At 42.2% G+C, this 18,764-nt stretch overlaps 1 protein-coding gene across 2 annotated transcripts in view; it reads right to left on the bottom strand.

Annotated features, from left to right (window-relative positions):
- LOC109897421 (acid-sensing ion channel 2-like) overlaps nt 1-18,764 on the bottom strand; it is a 565,196-nt gene that overhangs the window by 49,930 nt on the left and 496,502 nt on the right. For both annotated transcript variants that reach the window (XM_031834854.1, XM_031834853.1), the window contains one exon: nt 5,333-5,483. In XM_031834854.1, coding sequence (XP_031690714.1) covers nt 5,333-5,483 — 151 coding nt within the window. The remainder of the gene's footprint in view (nt 1-5,332; nt 5,484-18,764) is intronic.

Below are 18,764 nucleotides of genomic sequence, written 5' to 3'. Positions count from 1 at the left end.
AGGTAGGCCTTGAAAAACATCCACAGGTACACCTCCAATTGACTCAAATGAATTGTGTCATGCACAAAGTAGATGTCCTAACCGACTTGCCAAAAATATAGTTTGTTAACAAGAAATTTGTGGAGTGGTTGAAAAATTAGATTTAATGACTCCAACCTAAGTGTATGTAAACTTCCGACTTCAACTGTATGTTTGATCAAGAACATTTCAGGTAAAAGAAAACATTTAAATGACTGTTAGTCTAGTGGAATCTACACTCAACAAAAATACAAACCTAAAATGCAACAATTTCAAAGATTTTACTGATGAAATAAATTCATTAGACCCTAATCTATGGATTTCACATGACTAGGAATACAGATATGCATCTGTTGGTCACAGGTACCTTAAAAAATAGGTTAGGGAAGTGGATCAGAAAACCAGTCACTATCTGGTGTGAACACCATTTGCCTCATGCAGCGCGACACATCTCCTTCACATAGAGTTGATCAGGTTGTTGATTGTGGCCTGTGGAATGCTGTCCCACTCCTCTTCAATGGCTTTGCAAAGTTGCTGGATATTGGGGGGATATGGACACGCTGTCGTACACTCTGTTGTACACGTCAATCCAGAGCATCCCAAACATGCTCAGTGGGTGACATGTCTGGTGTGTATACAGGCCATGGAATAACTGGGGCATTTTCAGCTTCCAGGAATTGTGTACAGATCCTTGCGACATGGGGCTGTGCATTATCATGCTGAAACATGAGCTGATGGCGGCGGATGAATAGCACAACAATGGGCCTCAGGATCTCCTCACAGTATCTCTGTGCATTCAATCCATCGATAAAATGCAATTGTGTTCATTGTCTGTAGCTTATGCCTGCCCATAACTTAACCCCACTGCCACCATGATGCACTCTGTTCACAACGTTGACATCAGCAACCCGCTTGCCCACACAATGCCCTACATGCCGTCTGCCATCTGCCCGGTATAGTTGAAACCGGGATTCATCCGTGAAGAGCACACTTCTCCAGTGTGCCAGTGGCCATAGAAGGTGAGCATTTACCACTGAAGTAAGTTACGATGCTGAACTGCAGACAGGTCAAGACCCTGGTTAGGATGACAAGCAGGCAGATGAGCTTCCCTGAGACTTCTGCAGAATGCAGAATGTCTTCAGTTGTGCAAACCCACAGTTTCATCAGCAGTCTGGGTGGCTGGTCTCAGGTGATCCGGCTGGTGAAGAAGCCGGATGTAGAGGTCCTGGGCTGGCATGGTTACACAGGGTCTGCAGTTGTGAGGCCGGTTGGACATCAGTGGTATTGTGTTGTGTGACAAAACTGCACATTTTAGAGTGGCCTTTTATTGTCCCCTGTACAAGGTGCACCTGTGCAATGATCATACTGTTTAATCAGCTTCTTGATATGCCACACCTGTCAGGAGGATGGGTTATCTTGGCAAAGGAGAAATGCCCACTAACAGGGATGTAAATAAATCCTCCACATACAACACCCGTTCTGCCAGGAACATTCTGTTAAAGGTCCCCAAAGCACACACATCCCTAGGTATTTTCAGTTCGCTGCAGCTAGCGACTGGAACGAGATGCAACAAACACTCAAACTGGACAGTTTTATCTCAATCTCTTCATTCAAAGACTCAATCATCGTAGGTCTCTCTTTATGTAGTGGCTCCCAAGTGGTGCAGTGGTCTAAGGCACTGCATTGCTGTGCTCGAGGCATCACTACAGACACCCTGGTTTGAATCCAGGCTGTGTCACAACCGGCCGTGATTGGGAGTCCCATAGGGCGGTGCACAATTGGCCCAGCGTTGTCCGGGTTTGGCCGGTGTAGGCCGTCATTGTAAATAAGAATTTGTTCTTAACTGACTTGCCTAGTTAAATAAAGGTTAAAAAACACTTTAAATGTTGCATTTATATATTTGTTCAGTGCAGTGTAATAACCTCACAGTCGGATGTGAAATGCTAAGTGTTTAACTCCTCACTCCTGCAAAAATTCAGTTGTTAACCCAACGGCAGAATGAGAAAACAAGTCTTCAGATCAAGAGAAGAGTGAGAAAACTTTCCACTTTCTAATCTGAACTTCAGATGACCTCTCTTGCAGACAGGGACAATCCATACAACATCCCACACAAACACGGCCAAGATCGCATTGTGTTCGATATGGACTTAAGAAAGTACAGCGAAAAAAGGAATACATTGATTGGAAACAACAGAGGAAGCCTGTTAATACTGTGAAAGGTGGTTGTAGTAAGTGTTGATACTGTGAAAGGTGGTTGTAGTAAGTGTTGATACTGTGAAAGGTGGTTGTAGTAAGTGTTGATACTGTGAAAGGTGGTTGTAGTAAGTGTTGATACTGTGAAAGGTGGTTGTAGTAAGTGTTGATACTGTGAAAGGTGGTTGTAGTAAGTGTTGATACTGTGAAAGGTGGTTGTAGTAAGTGTTGACACTGTATTATGCACCCTGGGCAAAACCTTAGGTCGAAATCAATAGCAGCTATGTGCATACTTTCCATATGTTACGTGTTCCTGTCTGAGGACAGTGAACAATAACAAAGTGTGTGGTATTGGAGAAGCCAGAGGTCAAGTGCAATGGCTGAGTCCCAAACGGCACCCGATTCCCTTTATCGTGCACTACTTTTGAGCAGGGCCCAAAGTAGTGTACTGTACAGGGAATAGGGTGCCATTTGGAGTGAAGCCAATGAGTTTCATCAGACACACAGTAGAGAAGTGGAGCTGGAGGTTAGCACTGGACTGCAGCAAATCTCTCTTTAAATTCACATGAAAGTTATTCAAATGTTTGTAAAAGTAAATGATTGGAGAAAATGACTTCGATGAGGTCCTAATCACTTGACAAGTCGTCATTGAATTCCACTTGACAACCCTGCAAATATTTAAGACGCACTTGAGAGATCAGCCCCTCGAAGACCGTATGAGAGGAAACGATAGAGACAATCTGAAGCTCTCATTATTTCTTCCACCGAGCAATCCTGATGCCAATGTGAGTTGCAGTGTATCTAGGCAACTGCATATCTATTTCTAAAACACCGCACACACCTACGCTGGTGATCAAATTAAGATAGCACATCTGTAGTTAAGTGTAATAGCAAACGGGTTGGGTTGTGTACGTTAATAATGACTAATAAAGTGATTGTTGTCATCATTTAAAAAAATCAATCTAGACTAATTAATATAAATGAAAAAGACAAAAATGACTTTACACTACAGATGTAGGATCTTCATTTGATCAGTCTTTTGTTGCACAGTAGGAAATGTAAACTTGGAGTATATTCAATGTTTAAAAAGGTCAGATTTGATTTGCCCTTACAAAAATTGTATCAACCCCTACAAAGAAGTCAATTAATTCTAATCCACATATCAAATCAAATCAAATCAAATGTATTTATATAGCCCTTCGTACATCAGCTGATATCTCAAAGTGCTGTACAGAAACCCAGCCTAAAACCCCAAACAGCAAGCAATGCAGGTGTAGAAGCACGGTGGCTAGGAAAAACTCCCTAGAAAGGCCAATACCTAGGAAGAAACCTAGAGAGGAACCAGGCTATGTGGGGTGGCCAGTCCTCTTCTGGCTGTGCCGGGTGGAGATTATAACAGAACATGGCCAAGATGTACACATAATACTTCGCCTTTTCTGTTGCTGCAAGATCATTTTCCTGCTGTAGAAAACTGGCTCAAATTAAGATCCTTCATCTGTACTGTGCTCCTGTTGATGCTCATCCAATCTAGATGAAGAACACAGCCCAGTTTTTTTTTGACCTATCGGATAGGATTAAATGCATAAAAATCGAATTAATTGAACAGACAAATCATTGACTTGAATGGGGCCAATTCTATTCATTCAATTTCTATGCATTTAATCCTATCCAATAGGAAAAATCTAGATAGATAACTTTTTAAAAACTGGGCCCAGGAAACTGTGGATTTTGACTACCCCTAGCAGTAAAATACCCAGGAACCAAAAATACAACAGTTCCATTCTTCAGATCAATAAACATCCCATGCCAAATGTCAACACCCCCTCTCCTCCATGGTCCTATCCTGATACTGTCCACTTCCTCTGTACTACAAATGAACTAATGTGAGTCCAGACATGACAGTATGGCAGCAAAATAAGTTGCCTCTCTACCCTCTAAAGCTCCCAGGATGCAGCTAGCCACAAACCTGACCATGGAGACGATGCAGCTCTGATTGACTGCAGGCCTTTGCCAGTCAGACAGAGAGGAGAGGGTGAGAGGAGGGGTGGAGAGAGAGAAGAGGGTGAAAGGAGGGGTGGAGAGAAATAGGGGGGGAGAAAAATAATAGAAAGGCTGAGGTAGGAGCCCTGTTCCGTGTGTCCAGTGTGTCTAATATGTCCGGTATGTCCGATGTGTCCGGTTTGTCTGGTGTACCTGGTGTGTCCGGTGCCTTTGCTTAGATTTAAGTCTCTAAAGGCACTGAGGCCCTGCTTCTCTGTGAGGTGGAAGCTGTGAGGAGGAAGCTGCAAGGAGGAAGCTCTGAGTAGGAAGTTCTGAGCCCCCTGTTATCTGCTGACAGGACTGAGCCAGCTGGTTGTGTGCTAATTAATCCGTACAGGCACACAGAGGGATAAACAAGGGCACCATCCAGGGCCCTCCATCCCACTAGGAGACTCTACAAAGAGGTCTATACTCTGAGGTCTATAAAGAGGTCTATACTGTGCTGCTAGGTGCCCCTCTGTATAGCGACTTAGCCTCTGCCTTATCACAACAGACTTAAACACACCAGTGATGGGAAGGGACAGCTGAGGAGAAGCCTATGTGTCCCACTGCTAATCTGAGAAGAACATGTGGAGAATTGATCGGGGGAAATAAACAGGCTCTCTGCATGATACATGTTCTATATATGGAGAGTAAATATAGTCTATCTGCTAGAGGTCCCATGACTTGGCTTGATGCTGTGCTTCAACAACTTCCCTGTCTTCACTTCCACGCAGGTTGAGACGTGAGCAAGGCATTCAATGAGGCTCATTGGGCAGCTAACAGGTCAGGCAGCAAGCTCCCTCCTACACAAGACTATATGAACAACTAACAGGGCTTCTTCCACTATGAACAACAAATCGTGAGGAAACTGATAAAGGAATGGCATCGCTTCCAAATCTGAAAGGAAAAGCACATCCTGGCTTGACAGCAAGTCAATACATTTTGGGCAGAATTTATATAAATGGTGAAAAACACAGGACATAGAATATAACTTTGGGGGACACCAGTTGTCAACTTCACACAGTCAGATTGAACACCCTCTACATGGATACATTGTGATTTGGATGGAGAGGGTCAGGTATGGTGTAGTTGGGCCTACCTGTGTCGCCCCACACGGGTAGGTACTCGTCCTGCTGGATGTCCAGCATAATCTCCAGGCCGTTCCCCGTCCCTCCCTTCATGGTGGTCCGCAGTGTCTTCCCCTCCTCCGCTGCGTTGAACATGTAACACTTCCCATACCTGGTGAACACCTACAGAGAGAGAGAGAGAGAGAGGAGAGGAGAGGAGAGGAGAGGAGAGGAGAGGAGAGGAGAGGAGAGGAGAGGAGAGGAGAGGAGAGGAGAGGAGAGGAGAGGAGAGGAGAGGAGAGGAGAGGAGAGGAGAGGAGAGGAGAGGAGAGAGAGAGAGAGAGAGAGAGAGAGAGAGAGAGAGAGCAGAAGTTAGTACTGACCATGTTATGTACATAGGCTGGTGGACATCAGGAGATGGACTGATACATGAACTAATCATAAACTGGTACCATGACATTCCCTGAGGCGATTTAGGGAAGAACTGTCCTTATAGCCTTCTAAATGCATTAAGAAATCAGCAGGCTGAACTAGATATGATAATGATTGTAACACCCTACAGGAAAATTCAAATGACAACAACAGAGTCTGGAACAAAAGTTAAGTATTAAGGATTCATGTGGAGACTAGGAACACAAAATGTTGATTTGTCCCATGGTTGCCCTTGATAGAAATCCATGATCAATCCCAATGGCACACAACAACCTTCTAACACATTCTCCTATGATTACCAAAAATTGGAAGAGGCACCTTGTGGTTTTTAAAAATGTGTTTACGAGCATACACTTTATGGCAGGGCAATGGGCCACATTGGAGACAAATCCTATCATTTCAGTGTAATGGAGCATGTGGCTCTTGTTCTCCCCTCAAGTGGCTGGATGAGCAGAAGCATTACAGGCTGTGGAGCCCTCACTCTCTGTAGAACAGCTAATAACAGGCTTTCTGCAGCTCCACTCTGCTCCGGTCAGGTGGAGAAAGCACTTTTCAGCTCCTATATTGGGTAAAGTAGGGCCAGATTAGACCTTAAAGGAAAGTAGTGGCAGAGATTTGAAAAAAGTATGGGCACTTTACCCTGTAATCACTTAAAAGCGGTGCTCACTCTGCCATTAGTGGCATGGAGTTCATGGGAGGAAAAACCTGCATTCGCCATCCCCATTTTCAGTACATTGTTAACAGTTCAAGGAAAACTGTTGAGATGCCATTATGAGAAGGAATGCATAGGGAAAGCTCAGATTTTTCTAGGTAATAACTGAACTTCTGGCGTAAAATGCAGAATCAGTGCAGCTTATTTAGAGACAGGTGTGTAAAAGATGCACACACGTAAATTAGATGGGTGTTGGGAGGTCCCTGCTCATGGATAATAATCACCATAACAACCATCAGCCCACCTTCCTTTCCCTCACCAATCAGAGAAGAACTGAGGAATAGAATGTTGTTTGAACATCATCAACAAGGTCACACACTCCAAGCCTTCTTATTGGATAGAAGCAGTGGTGGCCTATCTGCCCTTCTATGTTCTGGTCTAGGATCAGTGTGGTTCTGGGAGCTCAGAATGGTTACAGTTACAGTGCCTTCAGAAAGTATTCACACCCCTTGACTTTTCCCTCATTTTGTTGTGTTACAGCCTGAATTTAAAATGGTTACATTAAGATTGTGTTTCACTGGCCCACACACAATACCACATAATGTCTTAGTGGAATGTTTACTAAGTAATGTTTACTAAGCAACTAAAATGTTTACTAAGTAATTAAAAATGAAAAGCTGAAATGTCAATAAGTATTCAACCCCTTTGTTATGGCAATCCTAAATAAGTTCAGGAGTACAAATTTACTTAACAAGTTAACAAGTCACATAATACGTTGTACTCACTCTGTGTGTAATAATAGTGTTTAATATGATTTTTGAATGACTACCTCATCTCTGTACCCCACACATACAATTGTCCGTATGGTCCCTCAGTTGAGCAGTGAATTTCAAACACATATTCAACCGCAAAGACAAGGGAGATTTTCCAATGCCTTGCAAAGAAGGGACTTATTGTTCATGGGTTAAAAAAAGCAGACATTAAATATCCCTTTGAGCATGGTGAAGTTAATAATTACACGTTGGATGGTGTATCAATACACCCAGTCACTACAAAGATACAGGCGTCCTTTCTCACTCAGTTGCCGGACAGGAAGGAAACCGCTCAGGGATTTCACCATTAGGCCAACCGTTACAGAGTTTAATGGCTGTGATAGGAGAAAACTGAGGATGGATCAACAACATTGTAGTTACTCCACAATACTAACCTAAATATCAGTGAAAAGAAGGAAGCCTGTACAGAATTAAAATATTCCAAAACATGCATCCTGTTTGCAATAAGGCATAAAAGTAAAATTGCAAAAAATATGTCAAAGAAATTAACTTTATGTCCTGAATAGAACCCATCACTGAGTACCACTCCTCCTATTTTCGACCATGCATCATTTTATCCTTGCCATTGGCAATGACTAGGGAGTTTTCAAAGTGTTAAGACAGTGTTAAGAAGCGCGGTTTGGCGCATCATGTTTCGGAAGAGGGATGACTCGATCTTTGCCTCTTCCCAGCCCGTTGGGGAGTTGCAGCAATGAGATAAGATCGTAATTGGATCGCATTTGGATATGACAAAATTGGGAAGGAGGTGGGGGGGGGGATCACGTGACCCTTGAACGAGATGGCCACGTGAACTAAGAGCTCCACACAAGTAGTTTCCAATTCCTAATCTTACCTCCACTTCAAGTTTAAACTCATTTAGCTTTAGTAAGAAAAAGTCATGGCGGCTACAAAAGGCGACACTACAGGTGACATTTTTACCCGGACTCGAGCAATTAGCAATGGAAAAAGCCTCCAAGAAGAAGCTTCAGAAAAAGCTAGCGCCATTAGCCAGGAGCAAGAGGACCCGTTCCTCCCCGAGGCCCAAAGAATGCCAACATCGCACTCTGTCGAAGACATCCTTTCTGAGTTGAGATCCCAACGTACAGAACTCAACATTAAATTAAATGCCATTAACTCTCAGCTCAGTGCGATAGGGGGCAAGGTGACAATCCTGGAAAATGCTTTGCCTGACATCAACAACAAGATAACCATAAACGCGGGGCACCTGGACGAGGCAGAGGGGCGAATCCTATCCATGGAAAACTTATTGACAGATGCCATTGAAACAATAGCATATGCTAAAAAGAAAATCGAGCATCTGGAAGAGAAAACAGAGGACCTGGAAAACAGGGGGCGAAGGAATAATTGTGTTCTATTCAATCTGGGCGAAAAAGAAGAGGGAAACATGCCACTGATCCGCTACCTGCAAGACAAACTTCCCGAGTGGCTCCACCTGTCCACCGACAGGCCCATAGAACTCGAGAGAGAGCTCACCGAGCACTGAGGCCCCCACCAGCAGCCAGACGACCACCGCGCCCAATCACCATACGTTTCCTGAGATTCACCGACAAGGAACGAGTCCTACAGGAGGCGAAAAACAACCCATCACAGTGGGAAACGCCAAACTCGCTTTACACCAGGACCTGTCAGCTGGAATACGCCGAACTCACTTTACACCAGGACCTGTCAGCTGGAATACGCCGAAAGCGCAGAGGGTTTGACGAGGTGAAGAAATACTCTATTGACCGAGGCATCTTCAGGGGATTCAAGTACCCAAACGAGCTCAGGATTCTTCACCAAGGAGCCCTGTGACACTTCAAAACTCCCGAAGAGGCAAAACGTTTTTTGAAAGACAATCCTGGTCAATGAGAAACGGACCAATGACTAAATGCGGTTAATGCTATTACTAAATGAGGTAAGACAACATATAGCCGATATCCAAAGACCCACCTGCCTCGCTAAATGTTATTATAGCCGTCCAATCTATATTTATGTTCCTTTAGCTGAGAGGGATAGGCTCTATAGCCTAACCTCGGCCTACTAACATTTCAGCCTACTTTTATTTCCATCTTTTTGTTGCTATTATTACTTGTGGTTCCCTCTGTCCCTTGGGAGAGGTATATGTAAGCTGGGCTATTGATTTTATTTTCTCCCTCTTTTAATGTGGTCTGGAGGGGGGCTATGTTGTCATTTACTCAATGCGGGGCGGAGAGGAGAGGATGAGGCATTTCTTTGGTGGGGAGGGGGAGACGTTGTGCGTTGCTAACAGTTCCCGTTTTTTTTCGTTTTTTTTTTCGGAACACAGAATTGAGACTGACCGGGGGTAATAGATCCAACAGGATGTGTCTAGTTGTTTGGGAACTCGGCTGGGGTGTTCAGAGATCGTTATTTTATGTACACCATTTATTTTCCTTTTATGTGAACGCAGCTGTAACTATTATCCACTTTTACCCAGAGATGACTTGCACTAAAGTTCGATTACTGTGTGATGACGATCACTAGTACCTTAAATCTATTGACATGGAACTGCCATGGTCCAGGTCATGCAGTAAAACGGAAAAAGACACTATGTGTTCTAAAAAATGAAAAAGCAGACATTGCGCTATTACAAGAGACACACCTCTGTGATGCTGGACATGCCAAACTCCGCAGAGCTTGGGTGGGACAGGTGTATTTCTCATCTTTCAAATCAAACAGTAGAGGTACAGCCATACTTATCCATAAGAATGTTCCATTCATAATTGACAAAAACATACAGTGCCTTGCGAAAGTATTCGGCCCCCTTGAACTTTGCGACCTTTTGCCACATTTCAGGCTTCAAACATAAAGATATAAAACTGTATTTTTTTTGTGAAGAATCAACAACAAGTGGGACACAATCATGAAGTGGAACGACATTTATTGGATATTTCAAACTTTTTTAACAAATCAAAAACTGAAAAATTGGGCGTGCAAAATTATTCAGCCCCTTTACTTTCAGTGCAGCAAACTCTCTCCAGAAGTTCAGTGAGGATCTCTGAATGATCCAATGTTGACCTAAATGACTAATGATGATAAATACAATCCACCTGTGTGTAATCAAGTCTCCGTATAAATGCACCTGCACTGTGATAGTCTCAGAGGTCCGTTAAAAGCGCAGAGAGCATCATGAAGAACAAGGAACCCACCAGGCAGGTCCGAGATACTGTTGTGAAGAAGTTTAAAGCTGGATTTGGATACAAAAAGATTTCCCAAGCTTTAAACATCCCAAGGAGCACTGTGCAAGCGATAATATTGAAATGGAAGGAGTATCAGACCACTGCAAATCTACCAAGACCTGGCCGTCCCTCTAAACTTTCAGCTCATACAAGGAGAAGACTGATCAGAGATGCAGCCAAGAGGCCCATGATCACTCTGGATGATCTGCAGAGATCTACAGCTGAGGTGGGAGACTCTGTCCATAGGACAACAATCAGTCGTATATTGCACAAATCTGGCCTTTATGGAAGAGTGGCAAGAAGAAAGCCATTTCTTAAAGATATCCATAAAAAGTGTTGTTTAAAGTTTGCCACAAGCCACCTGGGAGACACACCAAACATGTGGAAGAAGGTGCTCTGGTCAGATGAAACCAAAATTGAACTTTTTGGCAACAATGCAAAACGTTATGTTTGGCGTAAAAGCAACACAGCTCATCACCCTGAACACACCATCCCCACTGTCAAACATGGTGGTGGCAGCATCATGGTTTGGGCCTGCTTTTCTTCAGCAGGGACAGGGAAGATGGTTAAAATTGATGGGAAGATGGATGGAGCCAAATACAGGACCATTCTGGAAGAAAACCTGATGGAGTCTGCAAAAGACCTGAGACTGGGATGGAGATTTGTCTTCCAACAAGACAATGATCCAAAACATAAAGCAAAATCTACAATGGAATGGTTCAAAAATAAACATATCCAGGTGTTAGAATGGCCAAGTCAAAGTCCAGGCCTGAATCCAATCGAGAATCTGTGGAAAGAACTGAAAACTGCTGTTCACAAATGCTCTCCATCCAACCTCACTGAGCTCAAGCTGTTTTGCAAGGAGGAATGGGAAAAAATGTCAGTCTCTCGATGTGCAAAACTGATAGAGACATACCCCAAGCGACTTACAGCTGTAATCGCAGCAAAAGGTGGCGCTACAAAGTATTAACTTAAGGGGGCTGAATAATTTTGCACACCCAAATTTTCAGTTTTTGATTTGTTAAAAAAGTTTGAAATATCCAATAAATGTCGTTCCACTTCATGATTGTGTCCCTCTTGTTGTTGATTCTTCACAAAAAATACAGTTTTATATCTTTATGTTTGAAGCCTGAAATGTGGCAAAAGGTCGCAAAGTTCAAGGGGGCCGAATACTTTCACAAGGCACTGTATCTGATCCGGAGTGGAGATTTATTTTGATAAGTGGGTCACTGTATGGTCAACCAATTACTATCTTAAATCTATACGCCCCTAACACAGATACTCCTGCTTTCATGTCAAAAATGATAACCCTGTTCAATGAGCATTGTGTTTCCTTTGGCGTGGTGGCCGGAGATTTTAATTGTACCCTTAACCCAACCATAGACAAATCATCTCAAGTCCCCACCACAAATCCTAGATCTGCAAAGATGTTGAACTCTAAAGAGATGGGACTGATAGATATCTGGAGAGAGACTAATAGCTCATCTATGGACTATACATACTACTCTAATGTCCATAACACCTACTCCCATATAGATTACATTTTTATCCCAAAGAGTTAATAAATTCAGCCACGTGTACAATCGGACCCATAGCACTTTCAGATCACGGCTTTTTCCACCTCCGCTTTGACCTCTGCAAAAACATCCCGAGGTCAAAGAGCTGGAAATTCAACACCTCCATGTTATCAAACGAAGCGTTCCATAGATTGGTAACTACATGGATAGACAACTACACACAAGACAACAAAGATTCTCCTGTTTCTCCGGCCACAATGTGGGACGCTGCTAAAGCCACACTATGAGGTAATCTAATCGCATATGCTTCCTCTAAGAAAAAAGCAATGGAAGCACACAGGCTAGATCTCGAGAGGGAGCTGGAATGTTGTGAAAAAGTACATAAACAATCCCCAGACAGCACCTCCTGGAGTCAACTTAAAGCAGCCAAAGCCAAACTGAATTTGGACTACACTCGGGAGATAAAAAAAGTTTTCTTTACTAAACAAAAATACCATGAGTATAGCAATAGGCCTAGTAGATTGCTTTCTTACCAATAAAAAAAAGAGCAGTCAGAGCGCACAATCATGGCTATCCGAACAGCAGAGGACGAGGTCACATATGACCCAAAAAAGATCAATTGAACTTTTCATGATTTTTACTGCAAACTATATACCTCTGAGAGAAAACACACGGAGGCAGAACTCCACTCTTCCCTAGAGAGAATCTCACTACCTAAACTATCAGAGACCGACCAAGAAGATCTCAACTCCCCCTTCACTCCTGAGGAGATCCTGGAGGCAATTACCTCCATGCCACCTAATAAGTTCCCAGGTCCAGATGGATTCCCCAGAGAGTTCTACAAAGCTTTTTGGCCCCAGCTCCGCCCCATCTTCATGCCAATGCTGGAGGATTTTTGCAAAAACGGAGTTCTCCCAGATCCAATGCACACAGCTCGCATTACAGTGTTGCTCAAAGAAGACAAGGACCCTCTATCCTGCTCATCCTTCCGGCCCATAAGCTTGTTGGATTTCGACTACAAAACAATTACCAAATTGCTCGCCAAAAGACTAAACACTGTTCTTCCCAAAATAATAAAGGCACCCCAAACTGGATTTATTAGAGACAGATACTCTTCTGATAACATTCACCGAATTTTTTGATATTATTGATCAAGTAAATGCACAGAAGACCCCTCTCCTGCTGGCTTCACTGGATGCTGAGAAGCCGTTTGACAGGATGGAGTGGAGATTTCTGTTTTCAGTCTTAGAAAAGTTCAAAATGGGCCCACATTTTATTAAATGGATCAAATCACTATACTCTCATCCAAATGCCATGGTGACAACTAACAGACTGAACTCTGACAGATTCCCTCTGGAACGGGGCACAAGACAAGGGTGCTCGCTGTCCCCCCTGCTTTACTTGTTCGGGGCGGAGCCTCTGACAGTTGATAAGGAGCAATCCAAGTATTATGGGTGTTTCTGCAGGCGGCCTGCAGCACAAGATTTCGCTTTACGCTGATGATGTCTTGCTCTACATATCCATCCCTGAGAAATCCCTCCCATTTTAGACACAATTGCTCAGTATGGAAGGTTTTCAGGTTATAAGATCAATTTGAACAAATCCACTGTCTGCCCTCTCAATATTACACTCACCAGCTCTATGAAGACACTATGTCCATTCCAATGGAAGACACAGGGGTTTAAATACATTGGGATCTTCATAACACCAGATCTGAATAGCCTTTTCAAGGAAAATTATCTTCCACTCCTGGATCGAATCAAGAACGTTGAAGAATTAATGTCATCCGTATGAACGTCCTCCCTAGACTGAACTATTTATTTCAGATGCTCCCATGCTATGTCCCAGTTTCCTTTTTCAAAACAACTAACCAAAGCATCACCAAATTTATATGGGGCAATAAAAAACCTAGGATCAACGTCTCCACTCTATCGAAACCTGAATCTAAGGGTGGTCTTGCCCTTCTCTCCCTTCAATTGTACTACTGGTCTGCCCAAATCCGCAACATGCTAACATGGATCACAAACAGACAAGAGTCAACGTGGATTCAGATAAAAGCCCAATCCTGTGGTCCATTGCCCCTAAGCTCAATTATATTCATTAATAACTTTAGTGAAGTGGGCAACATAGCCAAAACCTTTGGTGGAGGGACTGTAAGAAATACCTGGGCATTTCCTCCCAAATATGTTCTCACTCGCCTATAGTAGGCAACCCAGACTTGCCAAAAGCTCTGAGGGATGCCAACTTTAATCTTTGGCATACTCTAGGAATCAGGACCTTTTCAGACCTATTTCATCAGAAAACCACTACACTGAAATCCTTTCAAGAGCTCTGCAGTGAATTCAATGTGCCAAGATCCCTTTTTTTATATCTCCAAATTAGACATGTCATTTCCTCATTTACTTTCAAGAGGAAGTTTAGAACTCAGTTGACTGAAGTTGAAACCCTTCTTGTCACAGCACAATCCATTAAAGGCAAAATATCTTATATCTATAGACTCCTTTCTGAGCAAGGAAGCTCCTCCTTTACTCCTTTGAAAGTAATCTGGGAAAGGGACCTTGGTCTGACTATCAGTGATGAGTTATGGGCGGAGGTTTGCGACAGGGTTTACTGCTCCTCTACTAATGTAAAAATGAAAGAATTTAATTACAAATTTTCGTACAAATTTTATTACACTCCTTTTTGAGACTCCATAGAATGAAAACAGACATGTCTCCTTACTGTACAAGATGTACCTCTGAAAGTGGTACCTATATGCATGTATTTTGGAGCTGTAGAGAGATTGCCAGATACTAGACATACAGTTTGATATGACCCCGTATATCTATCTTCTTAATGCCCAGCAGGACTTTGTTCTTGATCCAGACAGAGAAAATTTGCTTATGACTATTACATACTTTGTTAAGAAATGTATTCTTCTATTGTGGGCCTCTAATACCCCTCCTACATTTAAAATGTGGATTGACCAGATTGTTGACTTTCTCCCTCTTGAAAAGCTCACTTATGACCTCCACAAGAGACAGCCCAAGTTTGATCGACTCTGGTCTCCACTACTCAACTATATTTCAAATTGGACAGAGTGAATGGGGAGATTAGGGAAATGAGCAGATACATTGTGTAAAGTGCTGTAAAATCTAAAAACTAATGATTTGCTTGTCGTCTCAGCGAAGGCTAGAAATAGCTAATAAGAACCTTGATAGTGCTGCTGCAAGCTTTATATATATGTTTCTTTGTGAATTGTTCTTTGTGTGTATGTACATGTATGTACATGTATGTAGGATATGTGTGTATGTATGTATGTATGTGTTACGGTTTTCTAGGTGTGAAGGAGAGTCGGACCAAAATGCAGCGTGTAGATTGCGATCCATGTTTAATGAACAACGTAAACACAAATGAACACAAAACACTACAAAACAAAGAATGTAAATAACGAAAACCGAAACAGCCTATACTTGTGAAAACTAACAAAGATCGGAACAAGGACACTAAGGACAATCATCCACGACAAACTCAAAGAATATGGCTGCCTAAATATGGTTCCCAATCAGAGACAACGATAAACACCTGCCTCTGATTGAGAACCACTCCAGACAGCCATAGACTTTGCTAGATACCCCACTAAGCTACAATCCCAATACCAACACCAAAACCCCAAGACAAAACACAAAATACTTCGACCAGGGCGTGACAGTATGTATGTGTATGTGTGTATATATATATATATATTTAAAAAAGAACTATTATTTATTACTATTATTATTATTGTATTTTTTTAAGCCCATCACATCTGTCAATGTGGAATGTGTTTTGTTGGTTGATTTGAAAAACAAGAAAACTTTATAAAACTTGAAATTGAAAAAAAATTGGGAAGGAAAAAAATGAATAATAGTAATAGGAATAGCACTAAGCACAGGCAAGATCCTAGAGGAAAACTTATGTAAATAAGATATTTCTGTATTTCATTTTCAATACATTTGCAAACATTTCTAAAAACATGTTTTCCTTTTGTGATTATGGGGTATTGTGTGCAGATGGGTGTGATTAAAAAAATATTTAATCCATTTTGAATTCAGTCTGTAACACAACAAAATGTGGAATAAGTCAGGGGGTATGAATACATTCTGAAGGCACTGTAAGTCTTCTTAATAGAGGGCTTTTCCATGACCAGCAGGGTTGGGTAGGCTACTTTCTAAATGCCATCCGTTACAGTTACTAGTTACCTGTCCAAAATTGTAATCAGTAACGTAACTTTTGGATTACCCTAACTCAATAACAGAATCTGATAACATTCAGTTACTTTTAGATTACTTCCCCCTTAAGAGGCATAAGAAGAAGACAAAAATGTATGTTACCAATTGAACGGCATCTATTGCAGGATAAATGAATGTTATAGTTTACATAGCTGGCCATATATGGATGTTACATTTTACTTTATGGGTTATGCAGGCTTCTTCTAACCCATTGCTTTCTACTGCATACAATAATATGATTCAATTATATCTTTACACTAAAAACCAAAGTCTATCAGAATTCCAGTCATTCCAATAAATGTTATACCCCTTGATCTTCAAGAATAGGACTTGGAAATATAGTAGTAGAGATTAGCCAAATTGTAACCCCAAAACTAAGGATTTATTAGCCATTCCTACTCTGTTGTTTATGATTTTGTTGTCATGAGGACTGATTAGGATCATTGACTCGAGTTGAAAAGAAAATGCTGCGCTCACGGAATGGCATACTTTGAGCACTACTGAAAACTTCTATATAATTGCAAAAGGGTTTTTTAAATGATGAATTAGCCTTTTAAAATGATAAACTTGGATTAGCTAATGTGCCATTGGAACACAGGAGTGATGGTTGCTGATAATGGGCCTCTGTACGCCTACATAGATATTCCATTAAACATCTGCTGATTCCAGATACAATAGTCATTTACAACATTAACAATGTCTGCACTGTATTTCTGATCAATTTGATGTTATTTTAATGGACAAAAAAAAAAGCTTTTCTTTCATAAACGAGGACATTTCTAAGTGACCCAAAACTTTTGAACTATCGTGTGTAGATAATTTATAAGTCCAACAATGGATGTAGCTATAAGGGCACATCCAAATGCAGACAGAGGAGGCAGATGGTAGAGCTCCGACATGTATTATAACAAATGGTGTAGGCAAAGGCAGGTCGGGGACAGGCAAGAGTTCATAAACCAGGTCAGAGTCCAAACAGTACCAGACGATAGACAGTCTCGAGGTCAGGCCAGGCAGGGGTCAGAAACCAGATCTGAGTCCAAAAAAGTACAAGGGGATAGGCAGGCTGGTAGTCAGAACACGCAGAGTGGTCAGGCAGGTGGGTGCAGAGTCAGGACAGGCATGGGTCAAAACCAGGAGGACTAGAAACAAACAGAGACTGGGAACAATAGGAGCAAGGAAAACCACTGGTTGACTTGGCAAACAAGACAAACTAGCACAGAGAGACAGGAAACACAGGGATAAATACACCAGGGATAATAAGGGACACCTGGAGGGGGTGGAGACAATCACAAGGACAGGTCAACCAGATCAGGGTGTGACAGTAGCAACTACAGATTGCCCCTTTAAGTCTATCAAAAATGTGCACGTTTCAGCATGTGTCCATTAGGACTATGGATATTTATTTTATCAGCATGAATTAGATTGAGCAATAAAAGCCCCACTTTTATTCCATAGGCTGGAATCCTCACTATGCAGCTGTTGTTCCATAGTCTGGGATCCTCACTATGCAGCTGTTGTTCCATAGTCTGGGATCCTCACTATGCAGCTGTTGTTCCATAGGCTGGAATCCTCCCTATGCAGCTGTTATTCCATAGGCTGGAATCCTCCCTATGCAGCTGTTATTCCATAGGCTGGAATCCTCACTATGCAGCTGTTATTCCATAGGCTGGAATCCTCACTATGCAGCTGTTATTCCATAGGCTGGAATCCTCACTATGCAGCTGTTATTCCATAGGCTGGAATCCTCACTATGCAGCTGTTATTCCATAGGCTGGGATCCTCCCTATGCAGCTGTTATTCCATAGGCTGGAATCCTCACTATGCAGCTGTTATTCCATAGGCTGGAATCCTCACTATGCAGCTGTTATTCCATAGGCTGGGATCCTCCCTATGCAGCTGTTATTCCATAGGCTGGAATCCTCACTATGCAGCTGTTATTCCATAGGCTGGAATCCTCACTATGCAGCTGTTATTCCATAGGCTGGGATCCTCACTATGCAGCTGTTGTTCCATAGTCTGGGATCCTCTCTATGCAGCTTTTGCAAGAGCGCATTTTTCATTGGCTGTCCACTGGTTTCAAAAACAATGATTGATAGGAAGTTTAAAATTCTTGAAATCAACCATTATTGGGTTCAAATAGACATTTAGATGTGTGAACAGCCATCCACAACAACCACAATCCGTAAGGAGTAAATGGCTAAATGAGAGAGCAGCAGCGTGATTCACATCAATGAGCTATGTAGATATCAATAATAAGATATATCTGTATCGTTGTAGACCACTGCTGTCATCCTTATCTCATTGCGTTTATTAAAATTTGATCATCTTTGGATGCCGACAGCAGTCGTACCATTGGAAGACATAGCTTATACTGTAGTCTACAAAAGCCTATTCCTGCTCTTTTCCTGTGATCCATCCATCAAACACTTCTGGTGTGTCATCATAGTGGTCTCTGACTTGTGGTCAGACTCGCTCAGGTGGAACAAACTTAAACTTGCGCCTTTTTTCAATGCTGATTTGAATGTCATTTAGGAAAGAGAAGTGTCAAAGATCCTTTCTGAATTTAAAGGTAATCCTCTAAGTCATCTAGTTTTTCAAAAGTAT

The sequence above is a fragment of the Oncorhynchus kisutch genome, linkage group LG10 (genome assembly GCF_002021735.2).
Source record: "Oncorhynchus kisutch isolate 150728-3 linkage group LG10, Okis_V2, whole genome shotgun sequence".
In the NCBI taxonomy this organism is placed as follows: domain Eukaryota; kingdom Metazoa; phylum Chordata; class Actinopteri; order Salmoniformes; family Salmonidae; genus Oncorhynchus; species Oncorhynchus kisutch.
This window is presented reverse-complemented; position numbering and strand designations above follow the sequence as displayed.